The 24,724-nt window shown below is 44.3% G+C and overlaps 1 protein-coding gene across 2 annotated transcripts; it reads left to right on the top strand.

The window, feature by feature from the left end:
• Positions 1-7,317: 7,317 nt before the first annotated feature.
• glod4 (glyoxalase domain containing 4) lies at positions 7,318-22,810 on the top strand. Of its 2 annotated transcripts, none has more exons than XM_068010616.1 (9): positions 7,318-7,450; positions 11,427-11,476; positions 13,526-13,646; positions 13,944-14,088; positions 15,353-15,489; positions 18,349-18,435; positions 19,511-19,567; positions 20,817-20,903; positions 22,515-22,810. In XM_068010616.1, the coding sequence occupies exons 1-9, from the start codon at positions 7,361-7,363 to the stop codon at positions 22,578-22,580; spliced, it is 840 nt and encodes a 279-aa protein (XP_067866717.1). In that variant the 5' UTR covers positions 7,318-7,360; the 3' UTR covers positions 22,581-22,810. The 2 variants fall into 2 exon arrangements, with proteins under 2 accessions (XP_067866717.1, XP_067866716.1); XM_068010615.1 differs by having other exon boundaries at positions 19,511-19,624.
• The last annotated feature ends 1,914 nt before the right edge of the window (positions 22,811-24,724 follow it).

The raw sequence follows: 24,724 nt of genomic DNA, 5'->3' as shown, positions 1-24,724 counted from the left end.
GCAATGTAGCAAACCCGAGGTCAGGTGACCACTAGATACAATTTGGTCACATGATCCTCTGTGTACCGCTTATGTGGCTCCTCTTGGGCTCTTATTACCTTTCTTAATTGATAAATACCTCTTTGGGTCAAATCTTAAATCTATTTGACCGCAGTGCTTCATCACCCCCCCCAGAGATGTTATGTTAATTTAATTGGTTAAGTTTCCTTAAAATTTTTGGTGCATCTTGTCTATAGTTTATTAGCGGTGCCCCTGTAATAAGGGGGCACTTATTCTCAATTAGTCAAAATCTTTGCCTTGGTAGAAACCATCCCCTTGTTTCAATCTATTGGTGCTTAGTGCTACACTAATAGATTGGGGGTAGCGCAGTGGCCAGCACCACAGCCTGACAGCTCCAACGACCCGGGTTCAGTTCTGGGTACTGCCTGTGCGGAGTTTGCAAATTCTCCCTGTGACTGCATGGGTTTCCTCTAGGTGCCCTAGTTTTCTCCCACATGCCAAAGACTTACAGGTTGATAGGTAAATTGGATATTGTAAAAATTGCCCCTAGTGTAGGTAGGTGGTAGGAGAATTGAGGGAAGGTGGGGATGTGAGAGGGAAAATGGGATTAATGTAGGATTAGTATAAATGGGTGGTTGATGGTCGGCATGGACTCGTTGTTTTGTTGCTGTAGCTCTCTGACTTTTAAGAAGGGGGGGTGTACTTATTACTGTTACGTATATGCTGGTTACTGGGTTTAGTTTGTAATATCTGATTCAACTCAGAGCAATGCAGATATCACATTTGTGTTAAATAACTAACAGGTTTATTTACAATACATTAACTTAAAAGTTCTTACAGGATTTCAGTACATGTCTTGAGAGCAGTGTGTTCTGTGCAAGTTTCTAGCAGTCAGTTTTAGTTTCGCTTTCAGACTATTCACACTACAGCTCCACCTGGAGGCTTAAACAATCAAACACAGTGACCACAGATAGTGGACAGACTGATACCATCAAACATTACATTTTCCCCTTTTTGAATAAAGACATTATGTTTTAAATGAAAGTGTTCTAAACACAAACATACATACATTGAGTTGTTTTTTAGTGTTCAACTAGTCTGTTTTCTCAAAGTACAGAAATAGTTTTTGAGATAGGAAGGTCTCTTAGGTCTTCGATTAGATCTACGAATTTGAGGTTGTGGATCTGTTTGATCAGCATTATAGGCGAATCATTGATATCATTCATAGGAAAAGGAAATGTATCCTCATAACCACTGTCCTTGAAATAGCCTGGTCTGCTCCCTATCAAACTCTCCTCTATATCAATTGTCAGCTCCTGCACCTGCTTCGTCAACTGTTGAAACATCTGTGACGTGAGCTTGTTCAGGGTGCTTCTCACTTGTCGGTATAGTTCCAGTGTTTTTGCATGTCAGAATCATCAGAAACATCATTGCATTTTAATGTAGGTTTCCATGCATTCTCAGACTTCTTCAGCTGTGTATCATCATTTACAGTTATATTTGCAATAATCTTCCTTGGCACTCTCCTTTGCCCTTGCTGTGATGTCCTTGGTCCAACATTTATCACTGCTCCTGCTCGCCCACTTTGTGGCTGCCTTCCAAAATCTGTATAGGATAGTGTGAGGTCTGGACCCTGAGACAGGATTCATGAGCGGTCCAAAGGTCTTGCAATTGGTTTGGTCTGGTTAGTCTTGTCAAGAACAACATCACTGATTGCTGGCAATCCATCTGGCTCATGGGTACTAGCTGCTATGACCTGGAAATTCCCGGTCATATCACTTCTTACCTTCTGGATTTAGCAATTTCCCGTGCTCTTCTTTGAAGCCGGACACCAGGCTGTCAACAAGGCTTTCTTTGGTGCTTGTCTCAGTGCTTTCACTTTCGGAAACAGACTCTGAACCATTCTGTTTAGGTTCTAGCTCCTGATCCCCATTTTCTTCCATGTCTGCTTTATCAATTTCATTAATGTGTACTCCAGTGGGGTCAACGGGTTTGAATCCAAGCCGATCAAAAAGGTTTACCCCCATAAGGCTTCAGCCTTTAGCTACATAGAAAGTGAAGCTGTCTAGGGTGACATTTTTGTAGCGTACTAGAACTACGATCATCTCCAAAACTGGAATGATAGTGTCATCATAAGCTTGAAGAGTGCCTGTTGCAGGAGTGAGAGACAATTGTGAAAAGTACTGATGGTAGAGTTTGCCGCTCAAAATAGATATTTTCACGCCAACATTGATAAGAAGTGACACTGAGATGCCTGCGATCTCGACTGAGCACTCCTTAAACTGACCTGGTGCTTTACTTTTTGTGATGGGATATGCATATTGTACCTCACTCTCAGGAAGAGACTCCCCTATGTGTCAAAATGATGAAGTCTTTTCCTTCGACAACCTGCACATCTTTGCAAAATGGTTCCATTTTGAACATGAGTTACCCTTTTCCCCTCAAGCTGGACAATGGCATTGTGACTTGATGAGGATTTTCACAATTTGGGCACAGTTTCGAAGGTAACTGACCATGATGGGGTACAATTTGATGAGCTTGCTGTGGTCTTCTTGTCTTTAACCACTGAAGCTGGTTGGGCAAACTGTGCCTGCAGCCCTGATTCTAAGGTGCATGTGTATGTAGCCTCTTTGAATGTAACATGGCAGATTCAATCTGGACTGCTAAGATTATGACTTTTTCCAAGGTTAAATCATCATCATCCATGAGAAGATGTTCCATAATTCGTGGAATTGAAGTGTTTTCAATTCATTGGTCACAAATTAGTTTGTTGTTTAGTGTGACAAATTTACACGTAGACGCCAATTGCTGCAATGCTGTCATGTGATCTCTGGTGGAATGCATATCGCTCTATCATCATGCTTTTCTTTGGCCCAAAATATTTTTCGAGAGCAATTACCGCCATATCAAATGTAGATGTATCTTCTGTGAGCTGCTCGAAGACACGTTGTCCTTCTGCTCCTAAACAATGTACGAGTATTGCTTTCATATTGCTGCTATATCTGGGCTGTCCATCCCCGTAGTGAGCAAGTAGGTCTTGAACCCCAAAATCAATTGCTCCCATCACAAAGGAGGATTTCCTGGCATCGTAAGAATAGATTCTGGAACTGGTAACATTAGATTTTGTTGAATCATCTTCATCGCCACATTTTTGTTATGTTACGCTGGGTTGCTGGGTTTAGTTTGTAATATCTGATTCAACTCAAAGCAATGCAGATATCACACTTCTGTTAAATAACCAACAGGTTTATTTACAACACATTAACTTAAATGTTCCTACAAGATTTCAGTACATGTCTTGAGAGCAGTGTGTTCTGTGGAAGCTTATAGCAGTCAGTTTTAGTTTCACTCTCACACTGCAGCTCTACCTGGAGGCTTAAGCAATCAAACATAGTGAACACAGATAGCGGACAGACTGATACGATCAAACACTGATCGATCAAACACTACAATTACCTCTTTTATTGATGAAAGCCTTTGATTGGTCCTTATTAAAGAGGTAAAGGAGGGACTGGAATGCATCATCACCCCAGGAAATGTTATTTTAATTTCATTTGTTAAGTTTTCTTTGAAGTTTTTGATGCAGTCGTGAGCTTATCAGAAGTGTGCACTTATTACCTCAACAAAAGCAAAATACTGCAGATGCTGGAAATCTGAAACAAAAACAGAAAATGCTGGAAATGCTCGGCAGGTCAGGCAGCATCTGTGGAGAGAGAAACAGAGTTAATGTTTTAGGTCTGTGTGACCTTTCATCAGAACTGGCAAAAGTTAGAAATGTAGGGTGGAGGGCAGGAGAAATTAAATGACAAAAGATTTCATGGTGTAAAGCCAAGGGGAGTGGTAATGCGACAGGTAAAGAAACAAAAGAGTGCCTGGATGAAGTGTAAATGGCAGGATAGCAGCCATCTGAACACAAAGTAAAGGGATTAAGAAAGAAACAAGAAGGGGGAAAATGGTGAACCAGCAAAAAAAAATGAACCAAGAGAAAAATGGTGGCAGAGGTTATGATCTAAAATTGTTGAACTCAATATTGAGTCCGGAAGGCTATGAAGTGCTCAGTTGAAAGATGAGGAGCTGTTCCTCAAACTTGCGTTGAGCTTCATTAGAACGCTGTAAAAGGTCAAGGACAGAAAGGTCAGAGTGGGAGGAGAATGGGGAATTAAAAAGAGAAGCGACAGGAAGCTTGGGGTCGCGCTTGCGGAGTGAACAGAGGTGTTCCGCATAGTGGTCACCCAGTCTGCGTTTAGTCTCCCCAATGTACAGGAGACCACATTGTGAGCAGCGAATACAGTATACCAAATTGAAAGAAGTACAAGTAAATTGTTTTACTTGGAAAGAGTGTTTGGGGCCCTGGACGGTGAAAAGGGAGGACGTAAAAGGGTAGGTGTTGAATCTCCTGCACTTGCATGGAAAGGTGGTATAGGAAAGGGGGGAGGTGTTGGGGGTAACTGAGGAGTGAACCAGAGTGTCGCAGAGGGAACAGTTCCTTTGGAACGCTGAAAGGGGAGGGGAGGGGAAGATGTGTTTGGTGGCATCTCGCTGGAGGTGGTGGAAATGGCAGAGAATGATCCATTGTTTTATGGCCTTAAGATGGGAAATGGGGTAGAACTACGGGCCATCTCAGCCATTCATTCTTGCTCTGTAACTCTGTATTTTCCTACATCCATCATTGTGTCCACTAGATGTGCTCCAGGTGGCAGGATTCTGTTAGATTTTCAGGTTGGGTCATAACAGTGCAAAACTCTAGATGACTTGAGCACATGATGCCTTTCACAGTTGAAAAGTCATTCTATCTAAGCTGAAGTGTTTTGTTTGCTTATTTTCCTTTAACATGAAATTAAATCAAAGAGGAGCAAAATGCTCTAAGCTCTTTTGTTCAGACTGTAACACCAGTTGTCTTACCGCTTGTCCTTTATTTAAACTTAAATGAACCTTATTTGTAATGAAACACTTTGCACAGCTTTATGACAGGTTATGATAATCTCAAGAGGATACATTCACTCATCAAATCCCTCAATATCCTACATATCTGTTTTAGTTCATTCAGGACTCTCTGAAGCTTCCTGGCCTTTCCACCATAGACCATAGACCTCAGTTAAGGGCTATCTCAATGCTGTTGTATAATGAACTAGTTTATCGTGATGCTACCAAATGTTAACCTGGGGATGTCCCTGTGAGAGTTGTTGAGATATTTTGCCTCGACAATCCTTCGAGCCAGCATTTGATTCCTGATCTCAGTGTCTAACACATTGCACTGACATCCAAAGCTGCCTACTCCTCACGTCTGCTATAGTAACTGAATTCTTGCCCTCACAATTTTCCTCAGTGCGGAAGGTGTTTGGGAAAAATATATAAAAGTATTTCTGTAGTGATGGTACAACTGACTTTATTGCCCTGAGCTAGTTTGGGAAAATATCAACCAGTGTTTGAATTACTATCCAGGGACCCATGCTGGATATGACACACTGGGATATTGAGTGCGGTCAGAATTGCCCCTAGCAGTCTTACCTTGTACGTGATGAATGGTCACTTGGGTGAGATTAGAAGTTTAGTGGCATATCATGGGCCCTAACTTTAAAGGCAGTATATCAATTCAAATTGTTGTTGTAACTCAGTATTTATGTTCTTTTGGGCCTCCTTATCTCGAGAGACAATGGATACGCGCCTGGAGGTGGTCAGTGGTTTGTGAAGCAGCGCCTGGAGTGGCTATAAAGGCCAATTCTGGAGTGACAGGCTCTTCCACAGGTGCTGCAGAGAAATTTGTTTGTTGGGGCTGTTGCACAGTTGGTTCTCCCCTTGCGCCTCTGTCTTTTTTCCTGCCAACTACTAAGTCTCTTCGACTCGCCACAATTTAGCCCTGTCTTTATGGCTGCCCGCCAGCTCTGGCGAATGCTGGCAACTGACTCCCACGACTTGTGATCAATGTCACACGATTTCATGTCGCGTTTGCAGACGTCTTTATAACGGAGACATGGACGGCCGGTGGGTCTGATACCAGTGGCGAGCTCGCTGTACAATGTGTCTTTGGGGATCCTGCCATCTTCCATGCGGCTCACATGGCCAAGCCATCTCAAGCGCCGCTGACTCAGTAGTGTGTATAAGCTGGGGGTGTTGGCCGCTTCAAGGACTTCTGTGTTGGAGATATAGTCCTGCCACCTGATGCCAAGTATTCTCCGGAGGCAGCGAAGATGGAATGAATTGAGACGTCGCTCTTGGCTGGCATACGTTGTCCAGGCCTCGCTGCCGTAGAGCAAGGTACTGAGGACACAGGCCTGATACACTCGGACTTTTGTGTTCCGTGTCAGTGCGCCATTTTATGTTCTTTTCTTTTGGGCCTCCTTATCTCGAGAGACAATGGATACGCGCCTGGAGGTGGTCAGTGGTTTGTGAAGCAGCGCCTGGAGTGGCTATAAAGGCCAATTCTGGAGTGACAGGCTCTTCCACAGGTGCTGCAGAGAAATTTGTTTGTTGGGGCTGTTGCACAGTTGGCTCTCCCCTTGCGCCTCTGTCTTTTTTCCTGCCAACTACTAAGTCTCTTCGACTCGCCACAATTTAGCCCTGTCTTTATGGCTGCCCGCCAGCTCTGGCGAATGCTGGCAACTGACTCCCACGACTTGTGATCAATGTCACACGATTTCATGTCGCGTTTGCAGACGTCTTTATAACGGAGACATGGACGGCCGGTGGGTCTGATACCAGTGGCGAGCTCGCTGTACAATGGCATTTTATGTAGTGTGTTTAATATAACAAAATGTCCCAAAGCATTTCACCAGAGGGTTATCAATCAAAATTTGACAATGAGCCACAAAAGAAGATATCAGGACAGATGTCCAAGAGGTTAGGCAAAGAGGTAAGTTTTAAGGAGCATCTTAAAGAAGGAGAGGCAGCGAGGTTTAGGGAGGGAATTCCAGAGCTTAGGGCCAAGGCAGCCGAATGAATGGCCACCAATGGCAGAACAATTAAAAAGCAAGGCCCTGCCACTTTAGGAGAGGAGGAATAAAATTGTTTCAGGTCGATTCTGAGCAGAAGGAAGACTATGAGAGTCATACAGTTCTAATTGCAGGGTCTGTATCGGAAACATTAACTTGTCTGCTTGCTCCACAAGTGCTAATTAACCTATTGAGTTTTTCCAGCATTGTGTGTTTTTATTTTAGCATTTTCATTTGTTTGCTTTTTTAACAAAAAAAAATACACAATTTGTTCCCCCAAGGTGCAATGGATAGCATTGAGACTTTTCCTATTCATTTACTGGGGCAGAGACTCAGTGTTGAGCAAGCAGGAAGTTGCTGGAGGTGCGCATGCGCCGATGTAGCAAAATGAAAAGGTCACGTGAGGCGGCTGAGCCTTGCTTCTGGTTATCATGGTGTTGGGCAGGGCGCTGCATTTTGTGTTCAAAGTAGGAGATCGGGCTCGGACCGCCAGGTTTTACAGGGATGTTTTGGGCATGACTGTGAGTTTGGTGTTTATAATTCTCTACCAACTTGGACGTTTAAGCAGTAGCTTCTGTGCAGGTCTCCCTGCGTTTTCAAGTTATTCAACTAGAGCAATACCCCACCACCAACAAAGCTACATGTATCAGCTACACACCCCTCTCAGCATTGTTTCATTTGGGAAAATCGTGCTTTTTTGATTAAAACCCCAGCCTCTACAAAGAAACAATGCAAAAATAGACCTGTTTAGTTTTGCAGTAGATGTACAGGCTGTTAAGGTTGGGTAAGTGATTTGTTATCTCTCTGATTCGTTCAGGAACTGCATTTTCACAACCTCCAGATATTATGTGCTAAATTTTAATGCCAAGGTAGCAAATCTGGTTAAAATAAGTGGCCTGTCAAATTGTTGCCCTATTTTTATGTTGATTTTAAGTGGCACTGACAAACGTGATAAAATTCCTGGTTTTGTAAAAATTCACAGACCCTGCAGCTTGTGGAAAAACATAAAGGTCTATTGACAGAATGTACAGGAGTTTAGCACAACCTCCGGCTAACCCCAGAATACATACAGATTACTGTTGATCAAGGCTTCCTGTCTGGATGTTACATAATCTATATGCCTTTTTCAAATGATCCATAAGGAGAGCATGAGAAATAGGAGCAGGAATAGACCATATGACCCAACGAGCCTACTCTGCCATTCAATACAAACATGGCTGATCTTCGGCTTCAACTCCACTTTCCCGCCCGCTCGCCATATTCCTTGATACCAAAAATCTGTCTATCTCAGCTTTAAAATATATTCAATGATGGAGCATCCACAACTGTCTGGGATACAGAATTCCCAGGATTTACAACCCTTTGAGTGAAGTAATTTTTTCATCTCCGTCCAATATGATTGGCCCCTTATCCTAAGACTGTGCCCCCATGTTCTAGATTTCCCAGCCAGGGGAAATGACCTTTCAGTGTCTACCCTGTCAAGCTGCTTCAGAATTTTCAATGAGGTCACCCCTCACTCTACACTCTAGAGAATATAGACACAATTTACTACTCCGCCTCATATCATAGGACAACCCTCCCATCCCAGGGACTAATCTAGTGAACCTTTGCTGTACCATCTCCAAGACATGTATATTCTTCCTTAAATATAGAGACCAAAACTCTGCACAATACTCCAGGTTGCCCCAATGTCAATGAAAATAAGCATATTTGCACCTGCCCACCCCCCCCCCCCCCCCCCCCGGCACTGTTTTGAAGGGGCACAACTAATAAAGGAACATTAACTTCAAATGTACTTTTCAACAAAGCATAAGGAAACTTAGAATTAAATCATGATGTTCATGTCTGTGAGACATTTAATTCCTTGCAATGCCCACGAGTCAAAGAATGTGTGTGACTATGTGGCAGGCACAGATTCTGACCAGTTTTATTCCTCACCTATCATTCCTTTATCCCCATCAGAACTTGGATCATGGTATAGAGTATTCCATTTCAATTCTGAAGTACCTATCCTTTGAGCAAACTGATAGTTGCAGAGGTAATGTGGTAAATTAAGGGCCAATCACACCCTAACTGTTATATTAGATGCTCTTTTGTCCCTAGAAAAGCCTTTATTGTCTCCCATTCTGGTTGTTTTCACTTGGCGTGGCCCCTATGGTCACCAGATTTGAGTGCATCTGGCTGAACCGCCCATCACTGGGTCTGGCTGGAACATAGCACCTGATGGCGAGTCTCACTCTTCAGTGCTTTATGAGCATCCTGGAGAGCAAAGATGACCCCTGGCTTCTTTTCTGCATTACCAATCGTCTACTCAAATCCTTCTCATCTGTTCTCACCTCTGAGGTTGAGAAGCTCGTGGACTTTGTCACCAAGGTTGGGATTGATCACTTGGCTTCCCACCTTTCCTTGCGCACCAAACCTCCCAACTACCAAATCTACATCATTCCCTAGTTTCCCCTATGCCTGGGCCAAGCTCATCCCATCCACAAGACCCATCTCCAGCTCCTCTTGTCCCCATTGGCACCAAACAGCTGACCACCAAATTTTCCTTCCTGGACCAATATGAACTGACATTATGAAGTGTGATGATGAAGTATTGTCATCCTCACTTTTAACTTCTGTCATTGCAGTCCCTCCCTCCTCAAAGAAAGATTAGATTAGAGATGCACTCAAATCCTGCAATACAGTAGTTATTTTGCTGGACTAGTAACTCAGAGGCCTGGACTAAATAATTCAGTTGAAGGTGAGTTCAAATCCAAGCACTGCAGTGTGAAAATTTGAGTTCAGTTTTAGTTTAAATCTGAAATTTAAAAAAAAGCTGATATCAGTAAAAATGACCATGAACCTGTCAGATTGTCATTTAAGAAAAACTGGTTCACTAATATCCTTTAGGAAATTTCCAATAGGAAATCTGTTGTCCTTACCTGGTCTGGTCTAGCCTTTATGGAACACTGTGATTGATGCTGAAAAGCTTTCTGCCTTGCAAGCCATTCAGATGTGAAGGCTCACAACTGCCAGAATCTCAGAGCCATGAGGGATGAGCAATAAATGTCAGCAATGCCCTCATCCCTGGAATAAGTTATTAAAAATTATGGGGAGGTTCTTCATTGGTAGTATGAAAGGACCCATTCTACATGTCTGTTTTATATGTTGGTGCAGACTGTTGTCTGACGTGTTGATACATATAATGTTATGCTCCCATTCCCACACTCCTGAATGTACTGACTCATAGCAGCCCCCATGTACCTTGTTACATGTGGGCATTCTTTATGTTTGAATGTAGAAGGTGAGTACCAGCTAATGGATCAAGTATCTGAGATATGTGTTTGCACATTCCGAGGAGTAGGGACAAACATCTGGCGGGAATGAGTGGCAGTGGGATCTGTGCTAGCATGAGGTCGTTATGGTGTTGGGGAGCTTTGGTAACCGATTTATTGAAGAGCATTCTAGAAGGCTCCCAATACATTTGCAAGTTATCCAATCAGGAGCCAAGCCATTCAAGCTAGGAAGTTCCTAGTTTCAGTCACCATTTCCTGCTGAGGCCATTTCCGTAGTATCACCCTGCCTCAACTCATCTGCTGAAACCTCATTCATGCCTTTGTTACCTCAAGACCTGAATATACCAACACGCTCCTGACTGGTCTCCCACATTCTACCAAAACTCTGCTGTCTGTGTCTTTACTCACACCAAGTCCCATTCATCTATCACCCACTGTGCTCGCTGATCTACATTGGCTTCTAGTCAAGCAACACCTTGATTTTAAAATTCTCATTCTTGTTTTCAAATCCCTCCGTGGCCTCGCCCCTCCCTATCTCTTTTATCCCCTTCAGCCCTGCAATCCTCTCCGATAGCTGCACTCACCTAATTCTGATATCTTGAGCATCCCTGATTTTAATCGCTCCACCATTGGCGGCCGTGCCTTCAGCTACCGAGGCCCTTAGCTCGTGAATTCCCTCCCTAAACCTCTCTGACTCTCTAACCTTTCTTTGGTAGTTTAAGACGCCCCTTAAAATCCATCTGTTTGATTAAATATCACCTTACTTGTCTCGTCCAATTTTGCTTTATAACGTTTCAGTGAAGCATCTTGGGAAATTTTATGACATTAAAGATGCTGTGGAATATAAGTTGTCATTGAGTTACCTGGTCTTAGTTGGGCAGTGTTTTGGGCCCTCCAATCACCTCAGTGCTCTTAGATTAGGGAGGCAAAATAATGGGCAGTGTTCCTCAACTAACGCCATCAGCAACTCCTGCAGATAGGATCAGGCTCTATTTTGGCCTCCCCACAGTCCAGTAGCATGTGGACCCTTACAATCAAAGCTCGCGCATGAATAATGGCTGCTTGGATGATGTATGGGAAGAGATCCAGTGGTCATGAAATCACATTCTCACAAATAATCTGTGTGTTCCGAAATGAAGGGAAAAATTAATGTTGGTGGCAGGGAAGGACGTTTGGACTGGCTTTGGCTTTGACTTTCACATGTTGGATGTTTGTGCAGGTGCTGAGACACGAGGAGTTTGAAGAAGGCTGCAAAGCAAGCTGCAATGGGTGTGTAGAACCTTTTTATTTATTGGTTGTGGGAGCGAGGGTTGATGAACACAGAGATATACATTTTTTCACTTGATTTCCAATGACCAGAAAGCTCCTGATCTTCCATGATTGCTTGGGCAGACACAAGGTTTGCCGAGAGTGTTTATCAACCCAACCATTAAAGAATCCTCTACTGGTAATGGATCCGGTTTAATCTGCTGTAATTGCTCAGAGATTGCGTTGGGGAGAAAGGGCAGCAGATTTTCCGTTGGTGCTGAAACTGAAAGCATGCTTTTTATCTATTTGCGGTTGAAATTGTGCTACAGATAATGAACGGGGAAAATCTACCCCTGTCGCTACCCAAGGTGAGTTTGTGGTCAAGAGAAAGTGGCTAAGTGATTTCCCCTGTCCAATGAGCAGGTAAGAAAGATGGAATATTCAGGGCAACTACACCTCTAGCTTGGTAGAGGCACAGGAGAAGGTTGCCCACAAGCCCTTGTCTGGGTGGTGACCTGCAATGGGGAGGCATAAAATTTAAGTATCCTCCATCTCGCCTTTTGTATGTATGGTCTTGAGGCCTATCCCAGTTAGCGGAAGTGAACTTGTACTGCATGGAAGCACAACATCAACCAAAGGCTGAACTGAGAATCCAGAGTTCACTTTTCCCTGCAGGTTTAACATTGATGTAAATTGGAGTGTCAGCTTGACTCAGTGGTAGCACTTTTTGCCTCTGAGTTAGAAAATGTCAGTTCGAACCCCTCACCAGGTACTTGAGCACATAATCTACCCTGTGGCTTCAGTACAGTACTGAGGGAGTGCTGCATTGTCAGAGATGCCATCTTTCAGCTGAAACATTCGTCTGACTGTTTCTGTGGATGCAAAAATTCCCATGGCACTGGAGTAGGGTAGTTCTCCTGGTGTCATGGCCAACATAACCTTGAGTTAGTGCCAACAAAAGCAGATTGTGTGGTCATTTACCACGTTACTGTTTGTGGGTCCTTGTGTGCAAATTGGCTGCTGCTTTTTGCTACCTAATAACAGTGACTACCCTTCAAAAATAATTTGTTTGTTGTGAGAAGATTGTCCTATGAGGAGAGATTGAGCAAACTAGGCTGACGTTTAGAAGAATGAGAGGTCGTCTCATTGAAATGTATAAAATTCTTAAGGGATTTGACAAGGTAGATGCTGAGAAAATGTTTCCCCTGGCTGGGGCATCTAGAACAATCTCAGGATAAGGGGTCGGCCATTTAGGACTGAGATAAGAAATTTCTTCACTCCAATTTACATCAATGTTAAACCTGCAGGGAATAGTGAACTCTGGAATCTCAGTTCAACCTTTGGTTGATGTTGTGCTTCCATGCAGTACAAGATCACTTCCGCTAACTGGGATAGGCCTCAAGACCATACATGCAAAAGGCGAGACAGAGGATGCTTAAATTTTATGCCTCCCCATTGCAGGGCGGCACAGTGGCGCAGTGGTTAGCACCGCAGCCTCACAGCTCCAGGGACCCGGGTTCGATTCTGGGCACTGCCTGTGTGGAGTTTGCAAGTTCTCCCTGTGACCGCGTGGGTTTTCACCGGGTGCTCCGGTTTCCTCCCACCACCAAAGACTTGCAGGTGATAGGTAAATTGGCCGTTGTAAATTGCCCCTAATGTAGGGAGGTGGTAGGGAATATGGGATTACTGTAGGGTTAGTATAAATGGGTGGTTGTTGGTCGGCACAGACTCGGTGGGCCGAAGGGCCTGTTTCAGTACTGTATCTCTAAATAAAATAAATAAATAAAGGGTTGCGCATCTTTGGAATTCTCTACCCCAGAGAGCTGTGGATCCTCAGCCATTGAGTATATTTAAGACTGAAATCAATAGATTTTACTAAGGGAATTAAAGGATATGGGGACGGTGCAGAAGGTGGGGTTGAAGTAGAAGATCAGCCATGATCTTGTTGAATGGTGGAGCAGCCTTGAAGGGCCAAATGGCCTACTCCTGCTGCTCTTTAGTGACAACCTGAGGATGTGAACAGCACAAGCCCAGTTTGTTGTTCCAAATGTTTTCTAAATTGCATTACAGCCCTTACGATGGCAAGTGGAGTAAAACCATGGTGGGATTTGGCCCAGAGGACAGTCACTTTGTGTCAGAATTGACTTATAATTACGGAGTAGGTGACTATCGTTTAGGGAACGACTTCCTGGTGAGTGGTTCTTTTTAATGTTGCATTTTTTGTTAAAGATTTCTTTATCTGTCTGGGGATGGAGGGGGTAGATTTTTGTTGGGTAAAAGTATGAAAGAATATGAAGCAGCGTTGCTAAATGGAGTTGATGTAGAGACGCCATGATCTAATGGAATGGTGTTACAGGATCGAGGCGACGAATGGCTCACTTCTGTTCCTATACGAAGGAAGCGAAAGGTGTGTCCTTCCTACAGAACATCAAAAATTTCATCTGCAGCACGTTGGCAATGTTAAATTATTTCTCCCCCCTCCCTACAGGGGATTACTCTTCAGTCGAGTGAGGCAGTCAGCAATGCCAAAAAACAGGGATGGACACTGACTGAAGATGGAGACGGGGTGTTTGTAACTGAGGCCCCTGGAGGATACAGGTTCTTTTTGGTGGATAAGGAACGGCCAAAGACAGGTTTGTAGACTGATTTTAGTTCCTTTAATCAATTGCTTTTGTGAAAGTTCTGGACCCAGTTTGGTAAATTGAGTGTGCAAGATGTGAAATGAGTAATTCCTGACAAAAAAAAATGTTAAAAACCTCTGATCAGCAAAAAAAAAAAGTAATCACTTCACTGCCCCTGCCCCTGCGGGCGGCACAGTGGCGCAGTGGTTAGCACCGCAGCCTCACAGCTCCAGGGACCCGGGTTCGATTCTGGGCACTGCCTGTGCAGAGTTTGCAAGTTCTCCCTGTGACCGTGTGGGTTTTCGCCGGGTGCTCCGGTTTCCTCCCACAGCCAAAGACTTGCAGGTGATAAGTAAATTGGCTGTTGCAAATTGTCCCTAGTGTAGGTAGGTGGTAGGGAATATGGGATTACTGCCGGGTTAGTATAAATAAATAATAAATTTAAAATAAATAAATATTTTGGTGAATTTTGTTACAATTTTGACATTTGTTTAGATATCGCTAGTGTAATTGCAGCATTACAAATGTTCTTCTACATACTGGACAGAACAGTAAATTGGTACTTTGTGTGTGATCTTTGTAAATAGGTTTTGTAAACCAAGTGCTTGGTTTACAAAGTCAAATTGAGTGGGCAACTGAGGTGGAATTGCCATGTGAAAAAGCAGAAGGTTGCCGGAGTGCCTCGTGAATGGTTTCATAGCACCGTATTGTTGGCTCCCTCTCTTCCCACCCCCTGTGCATTCATTCCCTTATCTAGCCCACCTTCTTGCTTTCTCTCTCTCTCTCCACAGCAAATTTCCACCAATTACTAACTCTTCTTTTTGGTCTATTTGCTCTCTGGACATCCACATGCAGAGTTTTACATCCTTTTACCCGCTCCAGCCATTAGCTGTTCTGTGCCTGCAGCATTTAGCCCAGAGGAAATTCATCTAATAGCTTAGCAGTTTTACCCTTTCAATGCCAAACCCTCCTAAATACCCTACTAAACCTATATTTTGTGACAGGAAGCCATGTGTTATATGCGTTGATTGTCATATGCCTGTGGATGTTTTATCTGTATTTGTGGGATTGGGGGATATGCATATGCCTTCACCATTGCTGCGAGCAGAGTTTTGTGTTAGCCTGCATCCCTCAGGAGCACCTTGCAGCTCGTGGAAAAGGCTAAGCATTGGATTACGGCACAGGAAGTTTGACTAATCAATGGTGCAATTCGAGTTGTTGCATTCATTTTTTTTTTGTTGTCACTTCAAATGGTAATGCAGTGTTGCTCGTGCAGATCCCGTGCAGAAGGTAACCTTGGGGGTGTCAGACCTCCAGCGCTCAATCCATTACTGGTCCAATTTGCTTGGGATGAAAGTCTATGAAAAGAATGATGCCAGGAAGCAAGCCCTGCTGGGATACGCAGATGACCAGGTGAGCTTTCACCAAACCACATGTACAAGATTCCATCAGTACAGACAGGTTGAAGGTGGGGGAGAAGGAGAAACTGAAAGAAATGCAGAGATGCAGATTCATACCACTGTGTACTTTGAGCAGATATTACACTCTGAATTGGTCTTGGCCTTTGAAATGTTAACCAGCCAGTTGGCAGATGCCATGAAACACACATTTGAAACACACATTGCTGGATGGTCAGCCTTCAATTTCATAACTCCGTACTCCAGATTGACGAGAAGTTCCATGCGTAATCAATATAATTAGATTGGATTCTGTGGTGCTGTTTGCACCTCACTTGGGGTTTTCAACATTCGCTAGTTAAGAAGGGAGCAGAAAGACTAAGTAGTTCTTGCTCCCCACGTTGGTTTTAATCGTGATTCAAACTTAGGCGATTGGTCTTCCATTTTAAAACATCGCTTGATCAGGGTGACAGAAGTGGCAGCATCTGGGTCCATAGTTTAGGTTCAATAGATTTCATGGCCTCTCTTCCAGTGGGAATGGTGTGAGAGGGGTTAAAATCTTAAAGTTCTATCTCTCGGTTCCAACCCGCCACCATTCCTGCTGTTTATATTTCTACTGCCCCAAGATCAATGCATTGATGAGGCTCCCCCAAAGGCAGGCGGGAGGGCCCTTGTTACGGTTTGAAAGTCGCGGCACCTGATGACATTATTGACGCCACGGTGTAGAATGAACCGAGCGTCGGGGGAGTCCTGCGCAGTTGGCTGCTCTGAGACGCTAAATCTAGCCACATATTGGACGAGAGGAAGTGAGCAAAGAGTTTGTCATCTGCCCGCACCTCCCCACAAGAAGCTTCCCGTCCTTAAGTTAATATCGCGCCCATGAGTCCAATATGCACCCATTTGGACTATATTTTCTCTTTTTTGTGCATATTCAAAATAAGGGGGAAGCCACTTAGGACAGAGATGAGGAGAAATTTCTTTACTCAGAGGGTTGTAAATCTTTGGAATTCTCTACCCCAGAGGGCTGTGGAAGCTCAGTCATTGAGTATGTTTAAAGCATTTCTAAATACCATTGACATAAATGGATATGAGGATAGTACGGGGAAAAAGGCATTGAAGTGGATGATCAGCCATGATTGTATTGAATAGCGGAGCAGGCTCAATGGGCTGAATGGCCTACTCCTGTTCCTATGTTCCTATATTTAATGTGGCTTCCAAGGCTAGCAACAACAACGTTTATTTATATGGTGCCTTTAACATAATAAAACACCCCAGGGTGCTTCACAGGAGCATTATTAAACAGAACATGGCACTGAGCCACATAAGGAGATATTAGGGCAATAAATTCTTATTGCTGAACTTCAGTGGGTTTTTTTCAAGGAGCTTGGTGAAAGTTGTCTCCACAACGTGCTTGAAATCATAGAATGGTTGCAGCACAGAAGGAGGCAATCCGTGTCGGCCCTCTGTAAGAGCAATTCACCTAGTCCCAATTCCCTGCCTTTTCCCCATAGCCCAGGAAAGTTTTTCTCTTCAGGTAATTATCCAGTTCTCTTTTGAAGGCCTCGATTGAATCTGCCTCCAACGCACTCTCAGGCAGTGCATTCCAAATCCTAACCACTCGCTATGTGAAAAGGTGTTTCCCCATATCGTTGTTGCTTCTTTTGCCAATTACCTTAAATAGGTGTCCTCTGGTTCTGGATCTTTCCACCAATGGGAACAGGTTTTCCCTATCTACTCTCTCTGGACCCCTCCTGATTTGAACACCTCGATCAACACCTCTCCTCTCAATCATCGTCTCTCCAAGGAGAATAGCCCCAGCTTCTCCATCCTATCCACGTAAATGAAGTCCCTCATCCCTGGAGCCACTCTCATGAATCTTTTCTGCCTTCACATCCTTTCTAAAATGTGGTGCCCAGAATTGGGCTCGTATACCAGTTGAATCCGAACTAGAGTTTTATACAGGTTCATCAGAATTTCCTTGTTTTTGTACTCTATGCCCCTATTTATAAAGCTCAGGAGAGGGATTGTGGACTGCGGAGACTCTCAACAAAGTGGGTCCCACCATAATAGGGTCGTGTTGCCGCCCACCCCGTTCCTTGTCCTAGATGGACTTGTAATTTTTTTTTCCTTTTGTCCCCTTTATTTTGGGAGTGGGAGCTCCGTATCTGATTCTGTAACCAGTGTACTTTACAAATACTATCAGGGGAAGGCTCAAAGCCACAATGGTAGGTTTGTGCCTGGAGTTACGGACACTGAACCTCCCATGTTGGCATGGTGGAGATTTGGGTGTTTTAGGGAGGGGTTTGCCTCTCACTACAGTTACATCTGGGGACAGTGAGCAGGGTGCCAACACCTGACTCTCATGCTCTGGGGGAGGGGAGGTGGTATTGCAATAAAATAACGTGAGTGGATGTGTAATGTCTCTGCTATTTTACAAGGGAGAAGCCATTGATTTGAGAGGCTGTTTCCGCCCCAACCTCCACCACCCCTGGCTGGAGAGTCTAGAACTAGAGGGCATAGTCTCAGTGTAAGGAGTTTGACTATTTAGGACTGAGATGAGGAGAAATTTCTTCACGCAGAGGGTTGTGAATCTTTGGAATTCCCTCCCCCAGAGGGCTGTGGATGCTCAGTCACTGAGTTATATTCAAGACTGAAATAGATAGATTTTTGGACGCTAAGGGAATTAAGGGATATGGGGATGGTGCAGGAAGTTGGCGCAGAAGATCAGCCATAGTCTAGTTGAATGATGGAGCAGGCCCAAGTAGCCAAATGGCCTACTCCAGCTCCTGTTTATTATGTTCTTCTGTAACATTGGTGGCATATTAGCCATTGACACCCAGGTCTATTTGTTTTTCTATCTTACTTTGTATTGCAGTGCAAGCTGGAACTGCAGGATATTGGGTGCGCTGTCGATCATGGTACAGCCTACGGAAGAATTGCTTTCTCTTGTCCAAGAGACCAGGTAATGTGGGGGAGGGGTTTAAATAGAGAATTTTGCAAGGAGAGTAGGGAGAGAGGGGATTTCCCACCTTAAAGGGGCAGGAGCTATCTTGGTGGAATTTAATTTTCTTTGAGGAAGTTGGGAGACAGAAGAGAGGAACCAGAAGAGTTCTGTGCCATTTTAATGTTATGTGTGAAAGCCATTGCGTGATTTATGCCAGTGTGCTCTGAGGAAAATGCTTGGTCTTCTGGTGGAGTTAAGCTGGAGAATTGCTGCTTCCCCAACCTCTTCCCATTTTCCCCCCCAAAAAAACAAACATTGTATTTGTGTAGCACCTTTAAAGTTTTAAAAAAAAATCCCCAGCTGCTCAGTTGGCTGCGGGAGATTGTATAATGACTGATGCTGGATATTAAGCTAAGGAAAGAAGGTGTTAGAAGGGTTGACCAAGAGCTTGGCCAATAGAATGGATTTTAAGAATGCCCTTAGAAGGGGAGATGGAGCTGGAGTGGTGGTGGGTTATAGGGAGGTCGGGCCATGAACCAATTGAATGGTGGAACAGGCTCAAGGGACTGAATAGCCTACACGTATTCCCCTGCTCCTAATACCAGAGCATGAGATGCTTTAATATGGCCTTTGCCAAGAACTCCTGTTGGAGAAAAAAATGTTTTAAAATAATTTTTCAGGCAGCTCAGAGGCTGACGCCCTCTTCCCACCACCCTAAAGTCACCGCCCCCCCCCAACCCCGCTACTTAACACCGAAATCTCCTGCAGTAAAGCTTCAGTTCTGCATTGCACCCAACAATCCCAACCATGCAGCTGACCCTGGAGTCAAAAGGTCAATCCAGGTTGGGGGGTGGCATTTGGGCGATGGGCGGAAGTCCGGCTTTGCTGGGGCTGCGGCTCTGTCACAAAACCCAGGCTTGTCCGGCTAGGCATGGAGTAAGGGGGAAATACCCTGAATGGTTGCTGCCAATGTTTCTCAACAGAACGAGCATCGACAAACAGTTTCTTTTTGTCGCTTTCAAACTCTCAAATGTCAGCAGTCCTCCGCTGCCTGAAACTGCTTCGGTCTAAGAATTGCTCCATTGTTAATAAGTTGCCAGGTATCGAGACCCAGATGAAGAGGGAGAATCAGAAGATCCTGACGCCATTGGTGAGTCTAGACACTCCTGGAAAGGCAACAGTGGAGGTTGTGATCCTGGCAGACCCGGTGAGTTCCCGCATTCTGGGTCAGTGGGCAAAAGTTTCTGTTTGCCCTGGTCTCGGGGGTAGGCATTTACTGACCAGGTGATCATAAATAACCACTGGGCTCCAGCAAGTGTGCAAAGTGACTGTGGGGAGAGTTCTGCGCTTTGATTTTGCATGCTGTTTTATGCTGGGCAGTGCAACGTCACGGAACACTGACAAATTTTCATTTGATAACATTTCTGTCAAACACCTTGGAATGTTTTACTCCATTAAAGAGCTCAACAAGGTTGATACAGGAAGGGCGTTTCCCCCTGTCTGGGGGTTCTGGAACCGGGGGACGCAGTCTCAAAATAAGAGGTCGGCCATTTAGGACTGAGATGAGGAGGAATTTCTTTACTCAGGGGGTAGTGAATCTTTGGAATTCTCTTCCCCAGAGGACTCTGGAGGCTCAGTCATTGAGTATATTCAAGGCAGAGATTGATAGATTTCTAGATATTAAAGATATCAAGGGATAGTGCGGGAAAATGACAGGTAGAAAATCAGCCATGATCTTATTGATTGGGGGGGGGGGGGGGCAGGCAGGCTCGAAGGGCCGAATGGCCTACTCCTGCTCCTATTTCCTACATTCCTATATAAATGCAAGTTGTTGTTAAAGGGGCTGCAGTAAGAGAGAGGCTGTGCAGAATTTCTGACATTACAACAGTGACTAAACTTCAAAAGTACTTCGTTGGCTGTAGAGCACTTTGGGACATCCTGAGGACGTGAAAGGCACTATATAAATGCAAGTCTTTTTTTTCTTTCTTTTCTGACAGCACCTACCCATCTGTTCCCCCCCTTTCTCGGGAGGCAATGAGCCTTTATGTTCAGCCTGGCTGAGGTCAGGAACCATCCAGAACGCAGAAATTAAACCTGCCCCTTTTACGCTATTGACGTGTTAACAACAACTTGCATTTATATAGCTCCTATAACATGGTAAAATATCCCACGGCGATTCTCACGAGTGCTTTCAGACAGAACTTTGACTGTCAGCAATGTTGCACTGCCTCAGTGATGTCCTTTATCCCTCCTCCTCCAATGAACGACTGGCTTTCCTTTAAATAATTCTCAGATACTTGGTGAGCTGGGTTTTTTTGTACTACATGGTAGTTAGGCAGGTTTAGCATTGCACCCAGGTTCTGTTTACGGGAACTCAGCCTTCTGCTTTTAATCATCAGGATGGCCATGAAATTTGCCTTGTGGGTGATGCAGCTTTCCGTGAGCTCTCCAGGATGGATCCCAATGGCAGTAAGCTACTGGATGATGTGAGTACAGCAGGCACATAACCTTTTTCTCATGGGAGCATGAAATCAACCCACAGATAAGCAAAATGTTCAGATAGAACTATATCCCATTCCTTCCCCTCCCCTAACTCATCTTTTATTACAGCAGCTTAAAATCAAACAGCTCAGAGAGAGGCCATTCAGCCCAACATGCCTGTGCTATCTCTTTGAAAGAGCTGCTAAATTAGTCCGACTACCCTGCTGTCTCCTGGTCATATTTTTCTTTTCAAGTATTTATTCAATTCCCTTCTGAAAGTTACTACTGAACCTGCCTCCACAGCCCATTCAGGCAGCGCATTCTAGTTCATAGCTTGTATTTATATACCAAAAAATCTTGCAAGGCGCATCACAAACAAAGGAAAGGAAGAAAAAATGAGTTTGAGGGGAGCAGGGAATGAGTCGCGGGTAGGAAGTGGGCAGCGAGCTTGGGGAGGGGCGCGGGCAGGGGGGAGGGGTGCGGGGAGGAAGCCAGGGGAGAGGGGGTGGGGAGGGAGCCAGGGGAGAGGAGCAAAGTGATGGGTTTTGAAGTTTTTAAAGTTGGGGAGAGAGGCTGACAACTGAAGGGATTTAAGGAAGGAGCAGCAGAGACTTGCAGCCAAAGGCTCTGTCACCAGTGATGGGACAGAGAGAAGGCAACAGACTCAAAGGACTAAAGATTCCAGGGGAACATGTAAGGCTAGAGGTAGATGCAGAGCTGGGATGGGTTTCATAGATCAGGATGAGAGTTTTAGATTCAGTAGGTCGAAGGACAGTGTAGATCAAGTACAGTAATGGTTAAGCTTGGGTTTAGTGTGGGAAAGGATGTGAGTAGTGCAGAATTGGACAATGTGCAGCTTATGGAGTTTGGGTGAGTCTTGGAGCAATTCACATCTGGCGATATTCTGCATTGTAATTTTATCTTTGATATGGAAACAAATTCACCATTTACAGTCCCCAGAGCCTTGCACCACAGGGAGCCATCGTGTCCTCTGTCCATGTTGTGTGGCATTTGTTTTGGGTGAGGGGGGTGGGGGTTGACCCCCAAGAATTATTTGAGTAGAGCCCTTCCCATCATTCACATACTTTTCCCCACTAACACTTTAACCAACAACCCAGGCAGGAGAGCGCTCGATGGCAGCTGGAGTGGGAGTTATTGATGGAAATTGGGATTTGATCCCAGATCTCTTGGTCCTGGGGCACATTGGGAATAAGTCAATTTTGGGAGTGGGGGTGTGGGGAGGGGGAGAAACAACTCAATTGCTCGTGATGAGAATTGCAGTGATAATTAAAATGAGTGATCAAAGGGCTTGTTGTCTCCAGTTAAGTTGTAAGAACTTGTAACCATTAAAAATGATCTTTGTCTGTTTGTCAGATGGAAAATTATGAGTGGGTTGGAGTGCTTACAATAGGAATCCTAATATAGGGTTGTAATGATTGGTAATGTCAATATGAGCTACAACAAGCTTAATGCTGTGGTGTCAGTAGTCCTGTGTCTCTTCATGTTGGTTCCTCTCCACTCCAAAGTGAACTGGAAAAGTAGGGAAGTGTCTGATCCCCTAACAATCAATTTTCCTGCTTGGGTAAAGGCAGTAATCCTGCTTCTTTTCCCAACAGGCTATCGCAGCAGACAAGAGCAACGAATGGTTTGCAAAACACCGAAAGCAAAAGCCCTCTGCTTGAACTGGGCGGAAATCGTTCAAACACATCCCCCCTCTGACTGTCTGCTTGTGGAAGGTTTTGGATCCCCGATTCTGAACCTAGTCCCACAGAAGTGAGAAGGGAAGATCGTCGCGAAAAGCTTTCGTCGCCATATTTGTTCTCTGAAGCAGATACTCTGTTCCTCCTTCCCACTGAAAATATGATAAACAAAATGGTTTAAAAATAAAGACTCCGGTTGGATACATTGTTCACACAGTAGTTCTGCTTGGTGTTTCTCTCTCCCCCTGCCTAAATACCCAAACAGTTGCTTCCTTTCAACTGTCAAGATTTCGGCCTATGGTTTCACTTCATCAATGGTAGATGACTGTTCATTGTGAGATGGGAGTGGGTGCTGTGAGAAGGTGGGGTGGTCACCTGATGTCCTGTGCTTTGTCCAGTTTTGTTGCCAACAGCTAATACAGCTTCCTGCAGTGACTGGGCACAATTTTACATCCTGGTGCTCTTTGCTCCCTCGTTTTTATACGCCAGTTTTAATTTGTGACCAAATCATCTAAATATACAAAGCCCTGCATTAGAATTGGCACGGGTGCAGATTGAGATCTTCAGATTAGAGCACAGAGAGACATGCCCTATGCACACTTTGTAGATATTATGGGTGTTAATGTCTTCAGGTTAATGGGGATGACTTGGAGTCAGTGTGTTGCCTGATGCTTGCTGCCAGTGTCGGACACGTGTGGATTTTACTGAACCCATTTCCACTCTGAGCCACGTTAAGTAGATGCTTTGATCTTGAGCTCAGAGCAGAGCCCCAGACAGAAGTGACTGCTGGGAAGGGAGAGACAGGAAATCTGGAACTTAAAATAAACAGTTGGGTCAATTTGCCATTCATAGTTAACGCAGGTTACGAAGATTCAAACGGTTCGCGTTTTTTGTTCTACAGTTCGTTGGTTAGCTACTGCTGCCACCATGTATTACTCCAACTAAACCGAGCACATCATGAGCTAAGTTCACTAGAATCTGTTTTCCTCTCTCAGGTCTGTGATAATACCACCTTTTGCATTCTGCAAAGAATGAGCAAAATATATTTGTGGTTGTTGATCATTGTTACACTTCTCTTGCACCCGATTCCCATGTGCTCCCATTCCACCGCTGAAGGCCAATCTTTCAGCCACTGTGCTGAAATTCTCTTTCCTGAAACTATTTTCCTAGCTATCTCCCTCCGTGCCTTCGCTGGTCGTCTATACACCCCTCAACCGGATCTGCAATCGCTTCACCTCCTAAGTTCCTTCCGCTTTCCCATGTGGTCCCACCATTTACCCCCTCCTTAAATGTTCAGGCATTTAAATGTCGAATGCCACAGAAATTAAGCTTTCAGTGTGGAACAGTTGATTGTGACTCTTAATTGTGGAATAAAGTTTTACAAGATGACAGTGTGGTGTGCAATGCTGAAAGTGCTATTTTAAAGTTGCTCATTCCCCCCCCAGGTTAGATTTATCGGAAATTCAGGAGAACCTTCTTTACCAAAAGAGTGGTTTTAGAATATGGAACTTGCTACCACAAAGAATAGTGGAGGCAAAAGCAAGGATGCTTTTAAGGGGAAGATAGATAAACACATGAGGGAGAAAGGATTAGAAGGATCTGTTGATGGGGTGAGATGAAGTGGGATGGGAGGAGACTCATGTGGCGCATAAACGCCCTTTGGGCTGAATGGCCTGTTTCCGTACAATACAATAGATGTCATTCAACCATTGATGAGGGCAACAAAGTAAAACATTCAGCGATTGAGAGCAGCGTTTATTTTTTAGAACGGGTTCAATCCTGGACAGATGGGGCTGCACTGTGCATTTGGTTACATAACAAATCACTGCGCTTCAACATGCTTCATTGTTAGTGAAGTAGTTTGACATGTTTTGAGTTGCAATTAGATGCTGATAAATGGAAGTCTTTTTACAGTTTTAAAGTAGTTGACGCAGTTGTCAGTGGTGAATAAAATGCTCTCACTCCCTACAAATGTTATGGAAGGAAGTGATCAGCAATGGTTATCTGAGGCAGTCATTTAAAATAAAAGCCTGTTATGACAGATTAAAGATTGTGGATTTTTTGTGTGGATTAAAGTTAAATAAATGATGCTTTATATTAATTTTGTTCCTGTTGCACAAGTCGCT

This window comes from Heterodontus francisci, chromosome 30 (assembly GCF_036365525.1).
Source record: "Heterodontus francisci isolate sHetFra1 chromosome 30, sHetFra1.hap1, whole genome shotgun sequence".
NCBI classification, from domain to species: domain Eukaryota; kingdom Metazoa; phylum Chordata; class Chondrichthyes; order Heterodontiformes; family Heterodontidae; genus Heterodontus; species Heterodontus francisci.
This window is presented reverse-complemented; position numbering and strand designations above follow the sequence as displayed.

Coding starts and splice junctions, on each gene's coding strand:
- glod4 (XM_068010615.1), top strand. CDS start 7,361: ATGGTGTTGGGCAGGGCGCTGCATTTTGTGTTCAAAGTAGGAGATCGG. Junction 7,451..11,426: donor GGGATGTTTTGGGCATGACT/GTGAGTTTGGTG, acceptor ATGTTTGTGCAG/GTGCTGAGACACGAGGAGTT. Junction 15,490..18,348: donor TGGGATACGCAGATGACCAG/GTGAGCTTTCAC, acceptor TTTGTATTGCAG/TGCAAGCTGGAACTGCAGGA.